Consider the following 22,010-nt stretch of genomic DNA (forward strand, 5'->3'; position numbering starts at 1 on the left):
GGATTTAGAGTGTGAAGTCTCGTCTTCTGATCACTGGTGGTGTGAGCATTTCTGAGAGTGGAATCCTAATTTCAGAGTCTCTGAGCCTTCCTTTCCTTATCTAATAATGGATCAAATAATACCTACCAATATCACAGAAGTGATGTGAGGATCACACGGTATTAAAGTGATATGCAAATGTTGAAAGCTTGTAAAGTTAATTGTTCCTTTTTTCAAATGTTACTGCTCTTTCTTAGGTATAATATGTTAATTAGCCCACGAAGAAAATGTCATGAATTTCCCTCCAAGTCACTTCACAAATATTTAGGTAATAAAAATATTTCTTTTTTTATTACCTAAATATTTGTGAAGTGAGTTGGAGGGAAAATAAGATTTTTTTTTCCCATGGTCAATTATTCTTCATTTTAACACTCATGATTTTATTTCATACAGGTAGCTAAGAATGGGGTATATTTGACACTTTGATTTCATCAATTAAAGAGAATTGTTCTTTAATTTTTTAAAGCCTTTTAAGCTCTATATAACATTAGCCATTAGCACTTCCTGATGTATCTTTACCGATTCAAGGCTGGGCACAGGAAGCAGATGGCAGGTACATTTGCTGAGAGTTGCAATCTGGTCTCAGCAAAAGTGGTATCACAAGGACATAATTCACTTACACTGACCTGCAGGTGCTTTTGTGACAACACTGTAGTGTAGCAGAAAGAGCATGGGCTTTGGAATCACGCTGACCGAGATTCAAGTCTGAGATGAGTTCTCACTTCAGTTTTCTTTAAGTTGTAGGTAACTCCCACTTCGCAGCGTGATTTGAGGACTAAATAAGGAAAATAATAGTAAGTTCTATAGCAATCCTGGAACATAGACATTGAAAGTATGTCCTTTCTTCTTCTGCGGTCCTTCCTTTAAGCACCCCTTCCCCTCTTTCACCCTCAAGGCTGATGCTCTCATACCTCCAGCTGAGTTTCCAGCCATCTTGCTCCAGCACCTTGAAGGTCAAGTTGACAGCAAACTCAACTCACATGCTGCAAGTCTTCCATTTGGGAGGGTCCTGCCCTATAAGACTACTTCCTAGACACGATGCTAATTACTTGGTCATATGGTACATAAAAACGTTAACTCAAATCTGTGTCTTGATGAATGCCTGTTCATTCACTGTGTGCCTATTTATCACAGAATGGCAATGACATCTTTTCCCAGAAGGAAATTTTTCTGATTTACATATATGTGGCTGATGCATGAAGTGGATTTTATAAATCACTATGTCACTGCTACCAAAAAATGTCCTCTAGCATTATTAAAAAGAGCCTGTGACAAGGGCCCTATCGAATTGAATGGAAAGGCCATAAAACCATCAGTTCATTTGACATAAAACTGATATATTATGTGATAATGCTTCAAGTAGAACCCAAGACCCCATTTATCACACAGGCTGCTCCACAGCAAGGTTCTGAGCTGTGTGTTAATGAAACCTTCATGCTCGACTCACACTGCAGATTGTAGTCTCCAGTCAGCACTGGGGACCCACACACCAGCATATGTTCCCATTGAAAATACATTTCATTTACTCATGAACTTTCTTGGGAGAAAGTTACATCAGGACGAAGGTTGTACACCCTTTTGGGTATAGTGTTCTCACGTGTAAAAGGTCAGACTAAATCCATGGTTTTTCCTAAGAGAAGTGCATAAGGCTTTTCTAACTGGCCTATAAAGGAGGTGCGGATGCTGGGGCCCCATCTCAGGGGAAGATCTAGGAATCCTCAGCTTTAAAAAGATCCCCAGGTGATTATGATGCTCCTTATGGGTTAGCTTTTCCACCCAAAGTGTCTTTCCAGGATCAACGGCATCAGCATCAGCCGGGAGCTTATTAAAATGCAGAATCTCAGACTTCAGCCCAGACTCACTGAATCAGAATCTGAGTTTTAACAAGATCTCCAATGAGTTAACGCACGTTAAGACTTGAGCAGCATTAGAACAGTGTTTCACAGCCTACTAGGCCCTATTTTAACATCTCCTGGGAAGCTTTTGAACATCACAATATCTAATTGTGTCCATCAACTCAATTAAATCAAGATCTCTGAACGTGGAACCCAAGCATCAGGTTTTCTGGGTTGCTGTGTGGCTTTTTAATCTCCTCAGGTGATTCTAATGTGTAGCCAAGCTTGAGACACACTCGCTTAGAACCTTATTTACAGTTTACACCTGAGGCTTCAGCTGGAGTTCTGACAGCATGATAATGGGAGTTCGTACAATCGGTGGCTTAAGGGGAGCACTTTGAACAGAAGCACAGAGTCAATCATTCCTACTGTGTTCCTTCCTCATGCCTGATATTCTGCTTCAGTCTTTCATATGTATCTTGAAGACAATCCTTTCAGGTAGGAATTGTTAAATACTTCTAAAATGAGAAAACAGGCTCAGGGAGGTGGAGTGACTTACCCAAGATTATGTAGCTTGCAAGTGGTGTTCATCAAGTCCAAAGCCAATGTTCTATTACATTACACTCCCCTCTATATGAACAACTGCCCCTCTCAATTTGTGCCTCCCTGGAGTTAATATATTTTATTAAGTGGGAGCAGAATTTCAGCAATGATAGAAATAGGGTGATTGCCATTTCTAGGGTCAGTCTATGAACACTGATAGAACAGAATGTGGTGAAGACCCAAATTTAAGGCTTCTTTAGGGGATAAGATGAGTAGCAAACTAGAGGGGCCCAGATCCCACCAGCTGGATGGTAGTTCTGGATGGGAATTTGTACTAGTATCTGCTCCATTTGAGTAATACTACCTTAGGATGAAATAATCATGCTATGTGAAATTCAGTGCTCACTTTTCTTAGCAACTTGAGGTATAATTGACATACAGTAAACCGCACATATTTAAAGTGTATAATTTGATAAGTGTTGACATATCTATACACTCATGAAATCATCACAACTAAGATAATGAACACATCTGTCATCTCCACCCCAATTTTTCTTTGTGCTTTTTTGTAATAATGCTGTCCTGTACTTCCCTGTACCCTACCTGTTCCCAGGGAACCATCAGTTTGCTTTCTGTCAATACAGATAAGTTTGCTTTTTCTAGAATTTTATACAAATGAAGTCATACAATATATACTTTTCTAAGGCTGGCTTCTTTCAATCAACACAGTTATCTTGAAATTTATCCAAATTGTTTTATGTATCAAATGTTCATTTTTACCATTTTTGCACTCACGATATTTAGGTTATTTCCAGTTTAGGGGTCATACAAATAATGCTTTCATGAATATTCATATGCAAGACTTTTATGAACTTCATTTCTCTGGGATAAATACCTAAGAGAGTAATGTCTGGGTAGTATGTAAGGTATATGTTAAACTTTATAAGAAAACTCAATTATTTTCAACAGTGGCATTTTATATTTCCAAAAGCAGTATAAGAGAGTTCCTTATGCTCCACAATATACATCAACAATTGTTATGTTCAGTCTTTTTAATTTTAGACATTCCAATAAATGTATAGTGGTATCTCATTGTGGTTTTTAAGTTGCATTTTCCTGATAATGCTGAAGATCCTTTCATGTACTTACTTGGAATCTTTGGTAAAGTGTCCTAGGTTTTTGTTCATTTTTCATTGAGTTGTTTCCCTTTTATTACATGAAAGTTCTCTAGACAAACTGGATAAATATAATTTGACTTTCGAATATTTTCTCTCGGTCTATGGTTTTTCTTTTAATTATCTTAACATTGCCTTTAGAGGAGAACAAGTTCTTACTCTGAATGAAGTCCAATATGTAAATATCTCCTTTTGTGGATTGTACTTTGGATATTGTCTCTAAAAACACTTTGCCTAACCCAAGTTCACAATAATCTTCTGCTATGTTTACTTCTAAAATTATGATAGTTTTTTTATTTTTTGAATTTTAAAACATGTGGGAGTTTTATTTTTATTTTTATCATCTTAACTATTTTTAAACGTGTAGCTCAACAATGTTAAGTATATTCATGTTGTTGTATAATGTAGTTTTTTAAAAATGGAATTTAATTTATCAATGAACATAGCCTTTCCAAAGCACTGTCTTCACATTTATTCTACCTTATTGTTTTCTCTCCAGAACATGTATCGATTTGAGGGCACTAGGTTTTCAGACATTCCTCAATTTATAGATCATCAGTATACAACAATACAGGCCATCACTAAGAAATCGGGTGTAGTTCTGAATCCTATTTCTAAGGTAAGCGCACATATACATTTTTCTATGTTTGTTTTAAAAGAATTCTTGGTGAGTTAACATTTCCAACAGTAAATAAAGTTCTTAGATTATTTGCTGGTAGTTCAGAAAAAAAGAAAGTTTTGTTTTTGTTTTTCTGGCTTTTGTTACAAATACAATTGAAACATGAAATTTCTTTTATTAGGATGGGCTGCTTTCTTATTCAGTATTTGCTGGTATAGAAATGGCCTGTTTTTTTTTTTTTTTTCTTTCTAGTTTTGCTTCAAAGACTTGAGGCTTTTCTTCACTTTATAAGGCTCAGACTTTGAAAGGTTCAGGTTATAAAAGATTCTAAGTTGTAGAAGGCAAAGAAAATGTCCAGCAATTAGGAATAAATTAGGGTTTTAGTTTGGGATGTTACATTTGCAATGTATTACAAGATATTGGAACTAACTTGACTACTCTTCACAGAAGCAGTAAATCAGAACTTGTCTACGTGGAGCCAGGTAGTTGGATAAGAGATTGTCTTAGTTCATTTTTACCTCTAAGGTCTTTTACAGAAAACACTACTTTCATGTGCTTTAAGAAATTTGTTCAATAGGAAATGGGTATGTGGAAGATTTGTTTTTAAAGGTAAAATCTTTGGGACTTAAACCAAAGTGGAACAACGGAGCTGACTTAGTTTCTGAGCACTTTTGATGTTTCAGGTGTTGGGCTGGTATTGGCAAGAGCTCTTTCCTTTAAGGGCTGTATAATATAAAGAACAGTGCAGAAATAGGAAAGCCATACAACTTGGTAGATTAATATTTGTTGATATTACTTTTATACACTTAAATATTGCTTTTAATTTGAAGTAAGTGCCAGTTCCAAGAATGCTAGTTCATGGTCCAGATTTAGCGATTTGGAAATTTAAAAAACAATTATCTTATTTTCCATTGTTAGTCTGGGAAATAATGTCTATATATGTACTTTTATTATATTATGAAATCTTCACTGAGAGGATGACCTTTAATATTTCTCTCACAGAAGATTCTGACAGTTGTTTGTTAAACATTCTAATTCTCTGGCTAAGGAACAGGCTCTTGAACAGTTTATATATATATATATATATATATATATATATATATATATATATACACACACACACACACATATATGTATTTGCTTTAGAAAAAATGTGACAACCTATTTCAGAATGAAGAATAATTTTTACAGTTTTTGGTAATTAAGGGTAGAAAATGAATAGAAAAACATTAACAAAGAACAAGCCAATTTCATAATTCTACAGTATGAGTTTGTGGAAAAAGCATGTGATGAGGCATCAGGACCCTCAAGTACTGGGACTGGCCTAGCCACTAGCTGGCCATATGATATTGGGCAAAACATACCTGTAAAATAAGATAATGAATTACATGTCACTAAGGACCCAATGAACTTTGGCATTCTATTATTCTAAAACAATCCTGGCATTTTATAAGTCTATATGACTGTCTTCTTGGATATTTTCCTTCCCCTTTTCCTAACCTTTCTCAGAAGAAAAAGTTTAAGCCCAATTAAACAGAAAGATACATTTGAAGTAGAGATTTCAGAATATGCTTACAATGAAATATGCAGTTAAAACAGTTGTTCAATTAAGAAACATTTATTCTTTTCTAAATAAAAGTAAAATTGGAGTTGTAAATATGAACTAAGAAATGTTGGTTTTATAAGGTAACTAGCTATACAACCATGATCTTGAAGTGTGATATGGCTTGCTCTGTGTATCTACCCAAATGTCATCTTGTAGCTACCATAATTCCGTGTTGTGGGAGGGACCTGGTGGGAAATAACTGAATCATGGTGGGTCTTTCCCATGTTGTTCTTGTGATAGTAAGTGAGTCTCACAAGATCTGATGGTTTCGTTTTTTTGGTCTTTTTTTTTTTTACTTTTTTGGACAGAATCTTCCTCTGTCACCCAGGCTGGAGTGCAGCAGCACAATCTTGGCTCACTGCAACCTCTGCCTCCTCCCAGGTTCAAGCAATTCTCCTGCCTCAGCCTCCCAACTAGCTGGGACTACAGGTGTGTGCCACCATGCCCAACTAATTTTTGTATTGTTAATAGAGATGGGGTTTCACCATATTAGTCAGGCTAGTCTTGAACTCCTGAACTCATGATCCACCTGCCTTGGCCTCCCAAAGTGCTGGGATTATAGGGAAGAGCCACCACACCTAGCCTGATCTGACGGTTTTAAAAATGGGAGCTTCCCTGCACAAGCACTCTTTCCTTGTCTGCTGCCATCCATGTAAGATGTGACTTGCTCCTTTTTGCCTTCCACCATGATTGTGAGGCCTTCCCAGTCATGTGAACTGTTAAGTCCATCAAACCTCTTTTGTAAATTGCCCAGTCTCAGGTACATTTTTATTAGCAGCATGAAAACGGACTAATACAAGGTGCTAGACAAGGTGGGGCTCTATAAATTCTAAATTCTGCAATTCTAAGACATTCTTGGTATTTTAAATCTCTAGATGACTGCTATCATTTTCTGATATTTTTCCCTTACATGTTCTGGTCTATTCTTATTACAGAAGAATATGTTTAACATACAATTACAGAAGCAGAGGTTTCAAACAGAGATTTAAAGTACCTTCAAAATATATTTGGACTGAAATATACAGGTAAAATTGTTTTTGAGTCAGGAAATATTTATTCTTCCCCATAAATTAAATGAAACTGTGAATACAAACCAAAGAACATTGATCTCACAAGGTAACTGAATTCTTTTAATTCTGAAACCAGAGATATGTACAACACTTACAGAATTCACACAACACTATTTTCAAAATAGACTTTTTACCCCTAAAAATGAAAATTCTTAGTGACAAGCTTTAGATATGCAACTTATCCCAGTGCGTATTAACTTTGTCACAAAAAGCAACCACAAATAGTTTTCCCTTTTCTGACATAAGAAAGTGAAATTATAGACTTTTAAAGCAGAAAAAAAATTTCTCCAAAATGCAAATGATTAAAGTACAAGGAACAAATGAACAGAAGAGCTCAATTATTCAACTGAGTGAATCATTCAGTTTGCATATTAACTCCTTTTCTTACCACTTCCTGATTTCCGATTCTGATAAAATTTATCCTGTATCTACTAGGCAAGACACTGGGAACACAAAGAAGTTTTAGACAAGGTCTACTGGTGTGCTGGTAAAGGTTTAACAACTAGCTCTTGAGGGAAAGGTAGGTCTTCACTTACAGCGTTTTCCAATTCCTACGGTATAAATACTCCCAACTGTGGCAGATTTCAAGCCACCAACAATTTCACAACTGTCTCACAAAACTCCTCAAACTAATGATTCCTGCTCATAAGCCATTATAAGCCAGCTCTGACACACCACTGTATGCTCTCTACCTTCAAGTAGCTCATAATCTCTTCGTGTGTACCTATTTAAGAGGATATAAAAGAATACAGATATTGAGATAAAACTTAAGTCAATTATATTTTTAAGAAGGTTTTAAAAGTTAGAAGGGGCTGGGCACAGTGACTCATGTCTGTAATCCCAGCACTTGGGGAGGCTGAGGCAGGCGGATCACCTGAGGTCAGAAATTCAAGACCAGCTGAACAATATGATGAAGCCCTGTCTCTACTAAAAATACAGGGCATGATGGCATGTGCCTGTGATCCCAGCTACTTGGGAGGCTGAGATGAGAGAACTGCTTGAACCTGGGAGGTGGAGGTTGCAGTGAGCCAAGATCCTGCCATTGCACTCCAGCCTGGGCAATAAGAGCAAAACTCTTGTCTCAAAAAAAAAAAAAAAAAGTTAGAAGGAATGAGAATTTCTGTGTGATTTTCCTACTTCTTTACTATTTCCCTTTTCTTCTTGCTTAAATTTATTTCAGGAAATTATAGTGTAGAATACTTGAGGAGTGAGTAACGGATGAGTAAAATAAGAATTTTAAAAAGACAAGAAAAAACATCAAAACATCCTAAGAAATATACTAACAGTTAGCATGTTTCCATTACAAGAAAAAACCTACTAAGATAAGAGCAAATATAGTGTAACTATTAAAATTCCATCTGCTTCAAGCCCCTTCAGTTCAGCTCACAAGTCCTGAAGATTTGTCCTGACTTCTTTGGCTGCTGTTTTGATAAGATTAGCCAGCTTCTTTAACACTGTATTGAAGAGCACACAGCTTTACACCACTTACACAAGCAGCTCATAATAAAAGGCAGACCTAAATTTTGGAGTCTGAAAACTGAGCTTCCCCTGCATAGGCACCCCCCACCTTATATCAGATCTTGGGCAACTGCCGGCTAGGATGACCAGGGAATTCTTCCGGTAGCAAAACGTGGAGTCTGCAGGTTGGACATGTCCCCTGTTGCATCAACCATGGTCTAATGCACTAAGGAGCAAAGAGATTTATGTCAGTCTCTCAAATTTAGCCTAGCAAAAGCAGTTGTCACTTCTTCTGGTGGATCTTTAAAGCCTTATCCTATGGATTGTCAAGCCAATTACTGCAAACATGGCCCTTCCTATGGTTTGCTGAGCAAAATAGGTGGTAAATGCACAATACCTTTTAGCCAGTTTATTCTATTAGAAATTATTTCTCCAACCTCCATTTTCAAGATGACTAGCAATTCCTCCTGACAAGGAAATTAGAGAAACTTGCTATATTCTTTCTCTGGTTTATTACATACTGTTCTCATTTATAATCCAGAAAAAGTCATAACTAATCTATAAAAGTCACTAGTACCTGGTATGAAATGCTTATGGTGTTTGTAGTTAAAATCCCTAAATGACAAATATACTTCTCAGATTGTTTTCTTTGGTGATAATGACAATAATTTTTGACCATGAACTATCTGTTAAGTCATTTGCTTGAATACTGACTCTCCAAAAACAAATCATTTTTACCCATATAAATAATGGAGGAGCAGGTCAGATGAGAGAGGATTAATATTAAGTACTATATATAATAGGCCCACTAACTATAGTCATAAAAAATAATACAAATGAATTATGTGCTTTCTACTCATGGGCAATGGCAGAGTAAATTAAGTTTTGTTGAACATGTATTTTCTAAATTATAGGACCTTATAAACTTCAAAGAGGAAAGTCAACGGCTAAGTATCTTTCCTGGAGAACTTTTGGGATTAGGCATTTTGTGGATTTCTCTTCATATCAAAGCAAATGCAAAATATAATTCTGTACCAGGTACCACATATCATATCTTTGAAATGATGTCTTAAAAACATGGGTTGACTGAACTGGCTATTACTCACTTCCCTGAAAAGCCTTTCTTTTGTATGATTATCTTTTCCTGTGTCAAATTACATATCTGCAGCAGAGGACTTGGATCATAAATTATACATCAATAGTAACTGCGTGGCAGTAACACCAGAAGTTAATCTATATAAATGCCAAGAATCAACAAAAGACATGCCAACCTCACATTTTTCTAACATTAAACCTCAAGCCTGAGCATCTTTCAAAAGCAAATATAGGAGCCTGAACAGACTGCTAAGTCTTATGCTTTATGATAGGGGACTGTCATTAATTATGGGCAAAGGACACTATATGGTATTTATAACATGTCAATTTCATGGTACTGTTGCTAGTTCTGCCACTAAACTACCACGCCAATTCACATTTGTACCAGTTCTATTCAAAGGAACTGCCTACTGTGTACTATTTGAATATCCACATTGTCCCCTTATTCTGTAGGGTGGATGGAGATCTGAGAAAGCACAGTGCAATCCACGGCTATGTATGGGAAAGGCATGTTTCTGTGTGGCACCCAAAACATCAGAGTTATACTCAGTGGAACTCCTGAGACAACAATAAATAGTGATGCATGTATATGATAGTAAGTAAGGCATATAAATATCACTTAGCTGATCAATGGGAAAATTTTAAGGGTTACCTGAGCATGGAATTTGTGAGCACAAGGCAAAACTGAAAGGTTTTCTGGAGACAGATTCTCATGACAGATCACACAAGGCTCTTCTTCCTCCTCTTCCTCATCCTAGGGAAAATATAGAATATGTTAAATTTAGCTCATTTTTTTCTCCCAAATCTAAATGTGTACAGAATCAACAATTTCAGTCTCACTGGCTTATTGGCTCCTTCCCATGTGGCAGAATTTTGTGAAGTGAGGGGCCGCCAGGCTGGTTTTGGGGGCTGGGCAGCATTAGGCTGTGATGGAGAATGACTAGGTGAAACACAATTACCATTTGACACTGATTTTCCTTGACTCTGAAAATAAGAATATAATGTTTATTTTTTCAGAATTATCCTAAAATAGTAAGAACTGACACATTAGCACAGAATGGGGCATAGTGAGAACTAGCAAAAGGCTAAACAATCAGAATCATGAGAAATCTTGAACAAAATTATGGCAATACTTATAAACTTAGAGCTAGGTAAAAACAAAAATAATTATATTTTAATTAAAATAAATCTTTCAAGAAAATTAGAAAATATCTCCCTCTTTAGACTCATTCAAAGTAACTAGAGCAAATTTCAAAGACGTCAGTTTTATTCTAGAATGATTAGGTGATAGGTATTTCAAAAAGACTTCTGATATCATTTGTTAAGCTGAACTTGTTATTTACTGCTAATAGATGATTTAATATGATTACAAGATGCTGATTTTCTGAACAGATTATGGAGATATTTAAAACAGCTAACTACCAGAGATAAGGGCAGAGAGATACAGGGTTTTTGGGTTGTTTTTGCATTTTACCTGAGATTTTTTGGGGTCAATAAACTGGGAAATCTTGCAAACAATTTCATCAAATGTCAGTCCAGACAAGGACTTCCCATGAGCATCCTTCAATTTTCGTAAGAAATCTGTAAGTTCCTTTCTGGAAGAGATCAAGGGAAGGAAAGAGCAGTAATGATTTTCCTTAGTACCTTGAGGATGTGCCCACTAAAAGAGATATAAAATCCTAGCATATGATTCATACGTAGCATACAGAAAGGACTCTTTAGGTCTTTGATCCAAAAAGTGATCACAGGTCCATCTGCATTTATCTTAAACCAAAATGAAAACTCCTAATTGTGTTCATTAATGATACCTAACATTTTCATGAGTGATAAAGTTGAATACTACCTTTCTTTCCAAAAAGAGATTTTGTTTTTGAGAACTCACAAGGTGAAAATTAAGTTTATCCACCTATTTATGCACTGGGCTCTTTATACCATCTCTTTATACCATCTCTCTCAAGTGGTCTCTTCCTCAGGATAACATATTCATTTTTAACTATGTTGCTATTGGGTTCTCTCTTCTTTATCAGTGTTAATAGCTGTACTTTTGTAAAACTCAGAAAACAAAGATTAAACAGAACAGGAGGCCAGGCACAGTGGCTCATGCCTGTAATCCCAGCATTTTGGGAGGCTGAGGCAGGTAGATCACCTGAGGTTGGGAGTTCAATACTAGCCTGACCAACATAAATAAACCTTGTCTCTATTAAAAATACAAAAAAATTAGCTGGGCATGGTGGCGCATGTAATCCCAGCTACTTGGGAAGCTGAGGCAGGGGAATCGCTTGAACCCAGGAGGCAGAGGTTGTAGTGAGCTGAGATCATGCCACTGCACTCCAGGATGGGCAACAAGAGCAAAACTGTTTCAAAAAACAACAACAAAACAACAACAACAACAAACAGAACAAGAAAGCAAAAGTTAAAAATCACATTAATTATATAATGAAAGAACCCACAATTATATTATTTTAATTGATATGTTCCTTTTCAATTGACCCAAAGCCTGCATCAAAATTTTTGATGGGACAAAGTAGAATAAAATATTTTTCTTTCCCAAATGAAGTGTCATGTCATCAGCCTTATGCAACTACCTTTGATTTATAACATATTCTTTTTAAACATTTTTATAACAACTATACTAGAGTTCTATTTTTAGTATCTATTCACTATTATGAAATTTATAAAACTATAATAATGAAGTATGCCAGTATGTGTATTAAATGTATTCAAATAAAAATACTTGTGAAAACTAGAATTATTTCCTTAGATGTAAGTTGAGATAAAATAAACTTCATTTGTGTAGGGGTAGAATTATATATCTTTCTACTAAAGATAGACTGTGAAAAACACAGTGAAGTCATGATTTCTTGCATTTTTACTATGTTCTCTAACAAACTGTAAGGATCCTCAAAACAAAGAACATTAGGAAACTAAATCCTGAAGATGTTTGGGCTTATATAGCATACAATCAACTTAAAATTCACTTTGGAGATAGGTTAAGATAATTATGGCAGTTAATACCATTAAAATTGGGTAAGTTTATATCTAGTTGTACTTTCAGTAAATGAGCAAACCTAAATTTAAAGTTATTCTCTCATGATTTGAGACTAGTAACTTTTTAATGAAGAAGTTCGGCATTGAACACTGCCCATTCTTGGTAAATTTCTTTTTTCCCTACCAAGGTCAATGTATGGAAACAACTGTATATTTTTTGTTTTTTTAAAGTTTCTCTAAAACACCTCATTGCCACAATTAAGGCTATGAAAGTTGGATATGAGAATATGATCTGAACCCACCAGTAAATAAAAACTAAGGTACCTGGTCTGTTGTGGAAAGGCAGTTTTCAGCCTGTCTGTAATTCTCTCCCAATTCATCATGGAGGGATCACTCCCCAGACCTGCACTGGGGGGCACAGCGTCTCCTACAGGCACTGGCAGAGTCCAGGCTATGCCAGTCATCTGTAAGGGGCAGAGAGTTATAGCCCATCAGGTTTAATTATTAAGAAGTGACATTCCTGTATTTCAGAAAATGGGTAGAATGAAGTAGTACTGGCATACACATTCTCTTTTTAGAGTTTTTCTCTTAACAAATATTTCTAATTGTTCATAACTGTTTTCAACTTAATTTAAAAATAGGACAAAGAAAATGGGTAGAATGAAGAATACTGGCATACACATTCCCTTTTAGGGTTTTCCTTTTAACTAATACAAACAATATTTCTAATTGTTTATAATATTTAAACTTATTTTTAAAATAGATATGCTTCAGTAATTACACACAGGTACAGAAAAACACGAAGGCTGTTTACTGCTATTTTTTTTAACAGTGAAAATTGAAAACAACCTGAGGTCTATAAATATAGGAATGAGTAAATAAATTATGGCACATCTAATCAAGTTAATAGATTTATATGTCTGGGCATAAGAGATGTCCATGAATTATGATTTTTTAAAAAGTCTGTGGCATATGATTTATGATACGACTTCCTTTTACATTAAAATTTTTTAAATGCAAATGTATACACATAGAAAGGTCTGTAAATTACAGTGTGTAAGAAGTGATTATTTTTTACGAATTCAACTGCACAGTAACTTTGTTTCCTAATGTGCTTACATTTCTATATTATTTGCATTTTGTGATTAGCATACATATCTTTATGACAAGAAGGTAAAGTTAAAATTTCAAACCACCAAATAAAGACAGGAATACCACTAGAATTGCTCTCCTAATGTCTCATCAATGTAGACGACGATGGTGTAGAAGCTGTAGTGACACTTAGCTATGAAACTACCAGTTTTCCCCACATTTTATTGTAGTTCCTTCTTAAGATTCTAATTAAATAATATAATAAGTGAATATTTTTGGAGTGTCCATCTGATTACTAAGATAATTATGAACGATGCACCTTCTATGTAAGGCTCTAATGAGTTATTTTCAAATATTAGGTTATTATTTGTTAAAAACTAGCAACTAGTAGCAGTCATTGGAATAATTTGTACAAAGCCTAGTTAAGTGAGAAGCAGAATATTGCTTCTCAGAAATCTGGATTTGTTTCAATGTCAAGCTTTACCCCAGGAATCAGAAAGTAGTCTTATTAGGAGGTTAACATATTTTAATGTTTTCAATAAAAATTTATCTGAGTTCCTTATAGAATGGTGAGAAACCAAACTGCAAGAGTTAATACTATAATATCATCATAATAAAAAGATGTGTTACTTATTTAACATGTTAAAGACTATATACATATTTGTTTCTAGACAGGTAGTCTCGACAATAATAAGCAGAGTCCATCTGACTATATATTTCAAAAGGAAACTGTTAACAATATATGGGGACCAGAAAAGAAAAGAAACAATTAAGTGCACCTAAATATACTTATAAGAAATTCAAGATTAAAGAATTTTCATTAATTATATCTAACATCGTTCTTTTGGAAAACTTTTCTTTAATAAAAGCAGCTTACCTTTGCCAAGATTACAACTGATAATTCTGGTAATTTTAAATGTATTTGTTCCTTCTTCAAGTTTAGATAAAGTTTATCTGGCTATTTGTAGCTGGGAAGATTTATAACTTTACAGTATATGTTCCAAGAGGATGCTATTCATATCATCTGTTTATATATACAGTTGATACACTGTCATACTATGTGTGTGTATGTGTATGGAAATAAAATTTTCTTTAGCTTTGTGCTATAACTTAATTTGTTGTGACTTGGCTTCTTTGCTTTTCAATCTTCCCAACAACCATGCCCAAAAATTCTATTAAAAATATCAATTTGGCCGGGCACAGTGGCTCAAGCCTGTAATCCCAGCACTTCGGGAGGCCGAGGCGGGTGGATCACGAGGTCGAGAGATCGAGACCATCCTGGTCAACATGGTGAAACCCCGTCTCTACTAAAAATACAAAAAAACTAGCTGGGCGTGGTGGTGCGTGCCTGTAATCCCAGCTACTCAGGAGGCTGAGGCAGGAGAATTGCCTGAGCCCAGGAGGCGGAGGTTGCGGTGAGCCGAGATCGCGCCATTGCACTCCAGCCTGGGTAACAAGAGCGAAACTCCGTTTCAAAAAAAAAAAAAAAAAAAAAAAATCAATTTACCCTGCATTGTTGCCTGTTCAGAAGCAATGCTATAATTTTAAGGACTCTCTAGTATAAAAACACATTTATTTTTGTATCCCAAAATTAAGCTATTATCAGTTAAATAATATATGTAACACCATGAGCACCATGCTTTACAGGAAGTATTCTATTCAGTTATCACCACCACCGCCACCACCGCAGCCGCCACCATTATCATATTGGATAAAGGAACAAAGGGCTACTCATTCAGGAAGCCCACTATAGTGATAAAAACACTAATTAACATCTATTCCACCAAGAAAGCTTTTACCAGGGGGGCTCTAGGTTGGCCAGTTGCAGAGATGACTCCTGGGCAAACTGCAGGCATTTGGGGAACAGTAAGTATGGGTCTAAAGAAAGATTCTTTCACAAGGGGTCTTCCTAAGAACTGCTGCATCTAAAACAGAAAACATAAACAATAATAACAAACAAAAAAATCCACATATATTTATGTATTTATATATGCAACCATCTAAATTCATACAGCAATAATGAGGGGGAACACTCATTAACTCAAGATGGAAAGCACGTTAGAAACAATGCATGGCAGGAAATTAAATATATGAATATCCAAAAAACAAAGGGCAATGAGATATACTGAAAACAGCATTAAGCAATAGAGAAAAGAAATAGATTCTAGCCATATTTCTCTCTATCTAGCTGAATAACCTTGGAAATCAATTTTCTAATCTATAAAGTGAGAGGGTCTGATAAGGTAATGTTTAAGGTTCCTTCCCAACTGTAATCACATAAGACTATGCAAAGGAGATTCTCAAGAAGTGTTATCCATGTTGGTGGACAATAATGATAATGAGAAATTTCACAAAACAACCCAAAGTTATCCACAGACAATATTTCTTTCTTCATTTATTGGAGGTAATACTTGATGAAATTCTGACTTAATGTTTAGCTCCAAGTAGAGCTGGAAGAGGAAGTAAGATGGGCCTGGGAGATAAACTCTGCTATAGTGACTTGCAGATATGCTTGTTGGTATTATCATACTTCCCAGGGGGTTGTGGAAATCTAGACTTTCTTAGCAGCTATCTGTGGAAAAGATACCTTGTTGGCTGGAATAGAGTAAGGGGTAGATTTATTGAATATGTACTATATTCCAGGCCCAGTACTGGCATAAAGCATAAAACAGGAGTTCAATAACAATTTGTTATTGAAGTTAAAAAATGAGCAACAGCAACATAGCTCTAAGTAATGGTCCTAAAACTAGCACTTGAAAAATTAATGGAGAACTTTACAATGGATAGGCTGGATTGGCATTTGATTCTTAATGTCTGAAAAGAAAGAACATTATATGCCTGCTAGGTAAGAAAAGGAGATTTTTGAAACAACTGGGGAAATATAAATTCTAACTGGGTATTTAAAACTATAATTTTCTTAGGTAAGACAATGGTGTTATGATTACATCCAGTAGGAGTTCCTCATCTTTTAAGATATATCCTTAAGTATAAATAGATAAATTGTATGATATCTGAGGTTTGCTTTAAAGTATTCCAGTGGAGAGAAAAAAGAGAATGACATAAAACAAGGCTGAAAATACGTTGATAATGTTGAAGCTGGCTCCGGGGTTTGAAGAGGTTCATTATACTATTTTTTTACATATGTATCAATTTTTTTTTTTTTGAGATGGAATCTTGCTCTGTAACCAGGCTGGAGTGCAGTGGCACAATCTCAGCTCACTGCAACCTCCACCTCCCGGGTTCAAGTGATTCTCCTGCCTCAGGCCCCCAAGTAGCTGGGACTACAGGCGTGTGCCACCATGCCCAGCTAATTTTTGTATTTTTTAGTAGATCTGGGGTTTGACTATGTTGGCCAGGATGGTCTCGATCTCTTGACCTCGTGATCCGCCCACCTTGGCCTCCCAAAGATGTATCAATTTTTTTTACATGTGAAGTCTTAAAAAAATGAATTAATGGTGGGTACTGAGTCAACAGTCCTGCTCTGTTTGAGAGCCACTATTACCTAACACTTTATTTTATCTTCAATTGACATATAATTGTACATATTTGTGGGGTACAATGTGATGTTCTAATACATGTATATACTGCGTAATAATCAAAGGGTAATTGGCATATCCATTATCTCATTTGTCATTTCTTTGTGGTTGTAATATTCAAAATACTATCTTCTGGCCATTTTGAGATATACAATGCCTTACTGTTAACTATAATCATCTTACTAATAAAACATCAGAACTTATCCTTCCTTTCTAATTGTATTCATTGACCAACCAACCTCTCACTATGCTCCCTTTCCTTCTACCCTCCGTAGTCTCTGACAACCACTGTTTTATTCATTAATTCTATGAAACCAACTCTTTTAGATTCCACATGTGTGTGATCAGGCAGTATTTGTCTTTCTGTATCTGGCTTATTTAACATAATACCCTCCAGGTTCATCCATATTGTCACAAATGACAGGATAGCCTTCTTTTTTATGACTAAATAATATTTCACTGTTCATATATACATTTTCTTTATCCATTCAACCTTTATGGACACTTAAATTGATGCTGTATCTTAGCAATTGTAAATAATGCTGCAATGAACATGGGAGTGCAAATGTCTCTTCAGGATACTTGACTTCATTTCCTTTCCCACTATAGCCAGTAGGATGGTTGAAACATATGGTAGTTCTATTTTTATTTTTTTTAGGAACTTTGACACTGTTTTCCATAATAGCTGTGCTAATTTACATTACTACTAACAGTGTGTAAGGGTTATCTTTTCTCCACATCCTGGCCAACATTTGATATCTTTTGTCTTTTTGATAATAGCTATTCTAACTAAAGCAAGGTGATATCTTGTAATTTTGATTTGCATTTCCCTGAATTCTTCTTATCTATCAATATGACATATCTTTCCATTTCTTTGTGTCCTCAATTTCTTTCATCAATGTTTCCTTAATTGTACTTTAGGTTCTGGGGTACATGTGTAGACCATGCAGGATTGTTACATAGGTACACACATGGCAATGTGGTTTGCTGCCTCCATGCCCCCATCACCTACATCTGGCATTTCTCCCCACATTATCCCTCCCCAACCTCATCAACTCCCCAGTGTCCCTCCCTTGCCCCCCCAACAGACCCCAGTGTGTGATGCTCCCCTCCCTGTGTCCATGTGTTCTCATTCCTCAACACCCGCCTATGAATGAGAACATGCAGTGTTTTTCTGTTCTTGTGTCAGTTTGCTGAGAATGATGGTTTCCAGATTCATCCATGTCCCTACAAAAGACACGAACTCATCATTTTTATGGCTGCATAATATTCCACAGTGTATATGTGCCAAATTTTCCTTGTCCAGTCTATCGCTGATGGGCATCTGGGTTGGCTCCAGGTCTTTGCTATTGTAAACAGTGCTGCTATGAACATACGTGTGTATGTGTATTTATAATAGAGTGATTTATAATCCTTTCGGTATATACCCAGTAATGGGATTGCTGGGTCATATGGAATTTCTATTTCTAGGTCCTTGAGGAAGTGAAACACTGTCTTCTACAATAGTTGAACTAGTTTACACTCCCACCAACAGTGTAAAAGTGTTCCTATTTCTTTTCATACTCTCCAGCATCTGTTGTCTCCAGATTTTTTAATGATCACTATTCTAACTAGCGTGAGATGATATCTCAATGCAGTTTTGATTTGCATTTCTCTAGTGACCAGTGATGATGAGCATTTTTTCATATGTTTGTTGGCTTCATATATGTCTTCTTTTGAAAGGTCTGTTCATATCCTTTGCCCACTTTTTGATGGGCTTGTTTGCTTTTCCCTTGTCAATCTGTTTTAGTCCTTTGTAGATTCTGGATATTAACTCTTAAATGGGTAGACTGCAAAAATTTTTTCCCATTCTGTTGGTTGCCAGTTCACAAATGATTGTTTATTTTGCTGTACAGAAGCTCTGGAGTTTAATTAGGTCCCCTTTGTCTATTTTGGCTTTTGTTGACAATGCTTTTGGTGTTTTAGTCATGAAATCCTTCCCTATGCCTATGTCCTGAATGGTTTTGCCTAGGTTTTCTCCTAGGGTTTTTATGGTATTAGGTCTTATGTTTAAGTCTTTAATCCATCTGGACTTAATTTTAGTGTAAGGTGTTAGGAAGGGGTCCAGTTTCTGCTTTCTGCACACTGCTAGCCAGTTTTCCCAACACCATTTATTAAACACGTAATCCTTTCCCCATTGCTTGTTTTTGTCAGGTTTGTCAAGGATCAGATGGTTGCAGATGTGTGGCATTGCCTCCAAGGCCTCTGTTCTGTTCCATTGGTCTGTATCTCTGTTTTGGTACCAGTACCATGCTGTTTTCAACAATGTTTTATAGTTTTCAGTGATCTTTCTCCTCTTTTGATTAAATTTATTTCTAGGTATCTTTGTTTTTTATAGCTATTGTAAATGGGATTTTCTTGATTTCTTTTTCAGATTGTTCACTATTAGTATACAGAAATGTTTTGATCCTTGCATGTTGATTTTGTATCCTAAATTTTTACCAAAATCGTTTGTTAGTTCTAGGTGTTTTTAAGTGGAGTTTGGGATTTTCTATATATAAGATCATTTGTCTACAAAAAGGGACAGTCTGACTCCCTTCCTTCTAATTTGGATGTCTTTTATTCCTTTCTCTTGCCTAACTGCTCTGGCTAGGACTTCTAGTACTATTTTTAATAGAAATAGTGAAAGTGTCTTGTCTTGTTTTAGATCTCAGAAGAAATACTTTTAAACCTCTTTCCATTTAGTATAATGGTAGCTGTGGGTTTCTCATATATGGCCTTTGTTGTGTTGAGGTATGTACCTCCTATACCTAGTTTTTTGAGAGTTTTTATCATAAAGTATGTTGAATTTTATCAAATGCTTTTTCTGCATCTATTGAAATGGTCATGTGGTTTTTGTCCTTCTTTCTATTGATATGATATATCCTACTTACTGATTTGTGTATTTTAAATAACCGTTCCATGATCTTTTTAATGGTACACTTCTTTGAGGACTGTGATCCCATCACTTTGGGAGGCTGACGCGGGCAGATCTTAAGGTCAGGAGATCAAGACCATCCTGGCTAACACGGTGAAATCCCATCTCTACTAAAAATATAAAAAATTAGCTGCCGTGGTGGCATGTGCCTGTAGTCCCAGCTACGCGAGAGGCTGAGGCAGGACAATCACTTGAACCCAGGAGGCAGAGGTTGTAGTGAGCAGAGATTGTGCCACTACACTTCAGCCTGGGTGACAGAGTGAGACTCCTTCTCTAAACAAACAAACAATGAAACACATGGAATTACTGGGTAAAACTGGGAACAATCCACACTTTCAAAGAATTCTTTAGTTAGACTACTATGTAAGTCTGGTAACCACTCCTTATAACACTAGAATCCCAGAGATAGATGGAACAGAGTGATCAGATCATCCAGTACCATTTCCTAATTCATTGATGGGAAAGCAAAAGTCGAGAACAGCTGATTTTCCCAAGATCAGCACAGCTCTTCACAAAGTTAGGATCTGAACCCAGACATCATTAGTGTACTTCAGTTGTATATACCATCTCAATTTATAGCAAATAGCACTGTAACGTTTCTAGCTGCTGTTCTCCCAAACTCTCTCCTCTGATGCTCAGTTGTCAACAATGCTTGTACATTAACACAACTGTTAGCTTAATCAAGCACAGTAGTGACCCTAATTAGAAAGCAAAAAAGATACATGTGAACCCCTCAAAATGTTAGCAAAGGATGCCTATGAATTACCACACAGCCTAACTGCTAGTGGGATTTTATACTTAATTAAACTAAATCTGGGTAAGACACATCACATGTCAGATCTAGAAAAAAGATCTAGAGGGTATGGAGGTCAAGGTTTGAGTATGTTTGTCAGCTATAGAGTATCACTTGTATCAGACAGCCAAGGCTTACACTGGTCTGGTTCCAGGAAACACCAAAGAACAACTCTGTATCTAGCTTCATAGTCTCTGGAGCCATTTTATAGTTAGAGGCATGGAAGAGTTCCATGGAACAACCATGGAACTACAATCTAAGGGCAGTATTTTGAATATGGGCAAAGAGAACAGTGTTTTAGATATCCTACAAAAAAAAAAAATACATGTTACTGCAGGGAATCTTTGGAATTTCTATGGAACACATTCCTTATCAGAGTAGTTGGGTATGATGATGATCCAAGCCTAGAATAATAATGTTCATAATCCAGTGTTCCTAAAGAAAGTGAATTGACCAAAAATATAAAAGGCAATACTATCATTCCAAACTAAAGCCCATGATGTATATCACATAATTCTTTTAGCTATAGATCCTGCTTCTGAAACAGTGTAACTCCATACAAATGATATAACTTTTTTTTAGGGAAACAATGTATTTATTCCATGCATTCTGTTCTGGCAAGGCAGATCTACTGTTGAGATCCACAGCCTAGAGAATCTGACACAGGTAGATACAGAGAACAGTTATAATTTTTCACTGTTTACATGCAAACTGGCATATGCACTACGCTACAGAATTCCCATCGAAGACACCAATTAACAAAATGAATTAATTACTCACTATATGTCACTCAAACAGAACAAAGATGAAGTAATCAGGAGAGAAGTCAGAGTTATCCAGTAAAAAGTAATCGGAGGTGTGTTTACATGAATAAAGATATCTTTCAATAAGAAAAAGTAGATTAGCAAAGCTAAATCCCGCATTTCTTTTTTTATTTTTATTTTTTATTGCATTTGTACTCTGGGGTATATGTGCACATCATGCATCCTGCAGGATTGTTCCATAGGTACATACATGCCATGGTGGTTTGCTATCTCCATCCCTCACCCCCCCGTTGCCTACATGAGGCATTTCTCCTGGTGTTCTCCCTCCCCCTCCTCTCCAACCACTCCACGCTGTCCCCCCGCTCCTCTCTCCTCCACCCTCTCACCTAGCCCTGTGAGTGTTGTTCCCTCCCCTGTGCCCAATTGTCCTCATTGTTCATC

At 36.1% G+C, this 22,010-nt stretch overlaps 1 protein-coding gene across 7 annotated transcripts in view; it reads right to left on the minus strand.

Annotated features, from left to right (window-relative positions):
• Positions 1 to 389: 389 nt before the first annotated feature.
• The window catches only part of DZIP3 (DAZ interacting zinc finger protein 3), a 113,848-nt gene continuing 92,227 nt past the window's right edge, over positions 390 to 22,010 (minus strand). For 6 of the 7 annotated variants that reach the window (XM_074404410.1, XM_074404408.1, XM_010350042.3 and 3 more), the window contains exons 27-32: positions 15,320 to 15,445; positions 12,753 to 12,892; positions 10,915 to 11,035; positions 10,281 to 10,424; positions 10,093 to 10,194; positions 6,849 to 8,571 (exon numbers count right to left, since the gene is read on the minus strand). In XM_074404410.1, coding sequence (XP_074260511.1) covers positions 8,461 to 8,571; positions 10,093 to 10,194; positions 10,281 to 10,424; positions 10,915 to 11,035; positions 12,753 to 12,892; positions 15,320 to 15,445 — 744 coding nt within the window. In that variant the 3' untranslated portion in view covers positions 6,849 to 8,460. Of the gene's footprint in view, positions 815 to 6,848; positions 8,572 to 10,092; positions 10,195 to 10,280; positions 10,425 to 10,914; positions 11,036 to 12,752; positions 12,893 to 15,319; positions 15,446 to 22,010 lie in introns of those variants that run through there. The other variant, XM_074404407.1, reaches the window with a different exon arrangement.

The sequence above is a fragment of the Saimiri boliviensis genome, chromosome 8 (genome assembly GCF_048565385.1).
Source record: "Saimiri boliviensis isolate mSaiBol1 chromosome 8, mSaiBol1.pri, whole genome shotgun sequence".
Classification (NCBI taxonomy): Eukaryota; Metazoa; Chordata; class Mammalia; order Primates; family Cebidae; genus Saimiri; species Saimiri boliviensis.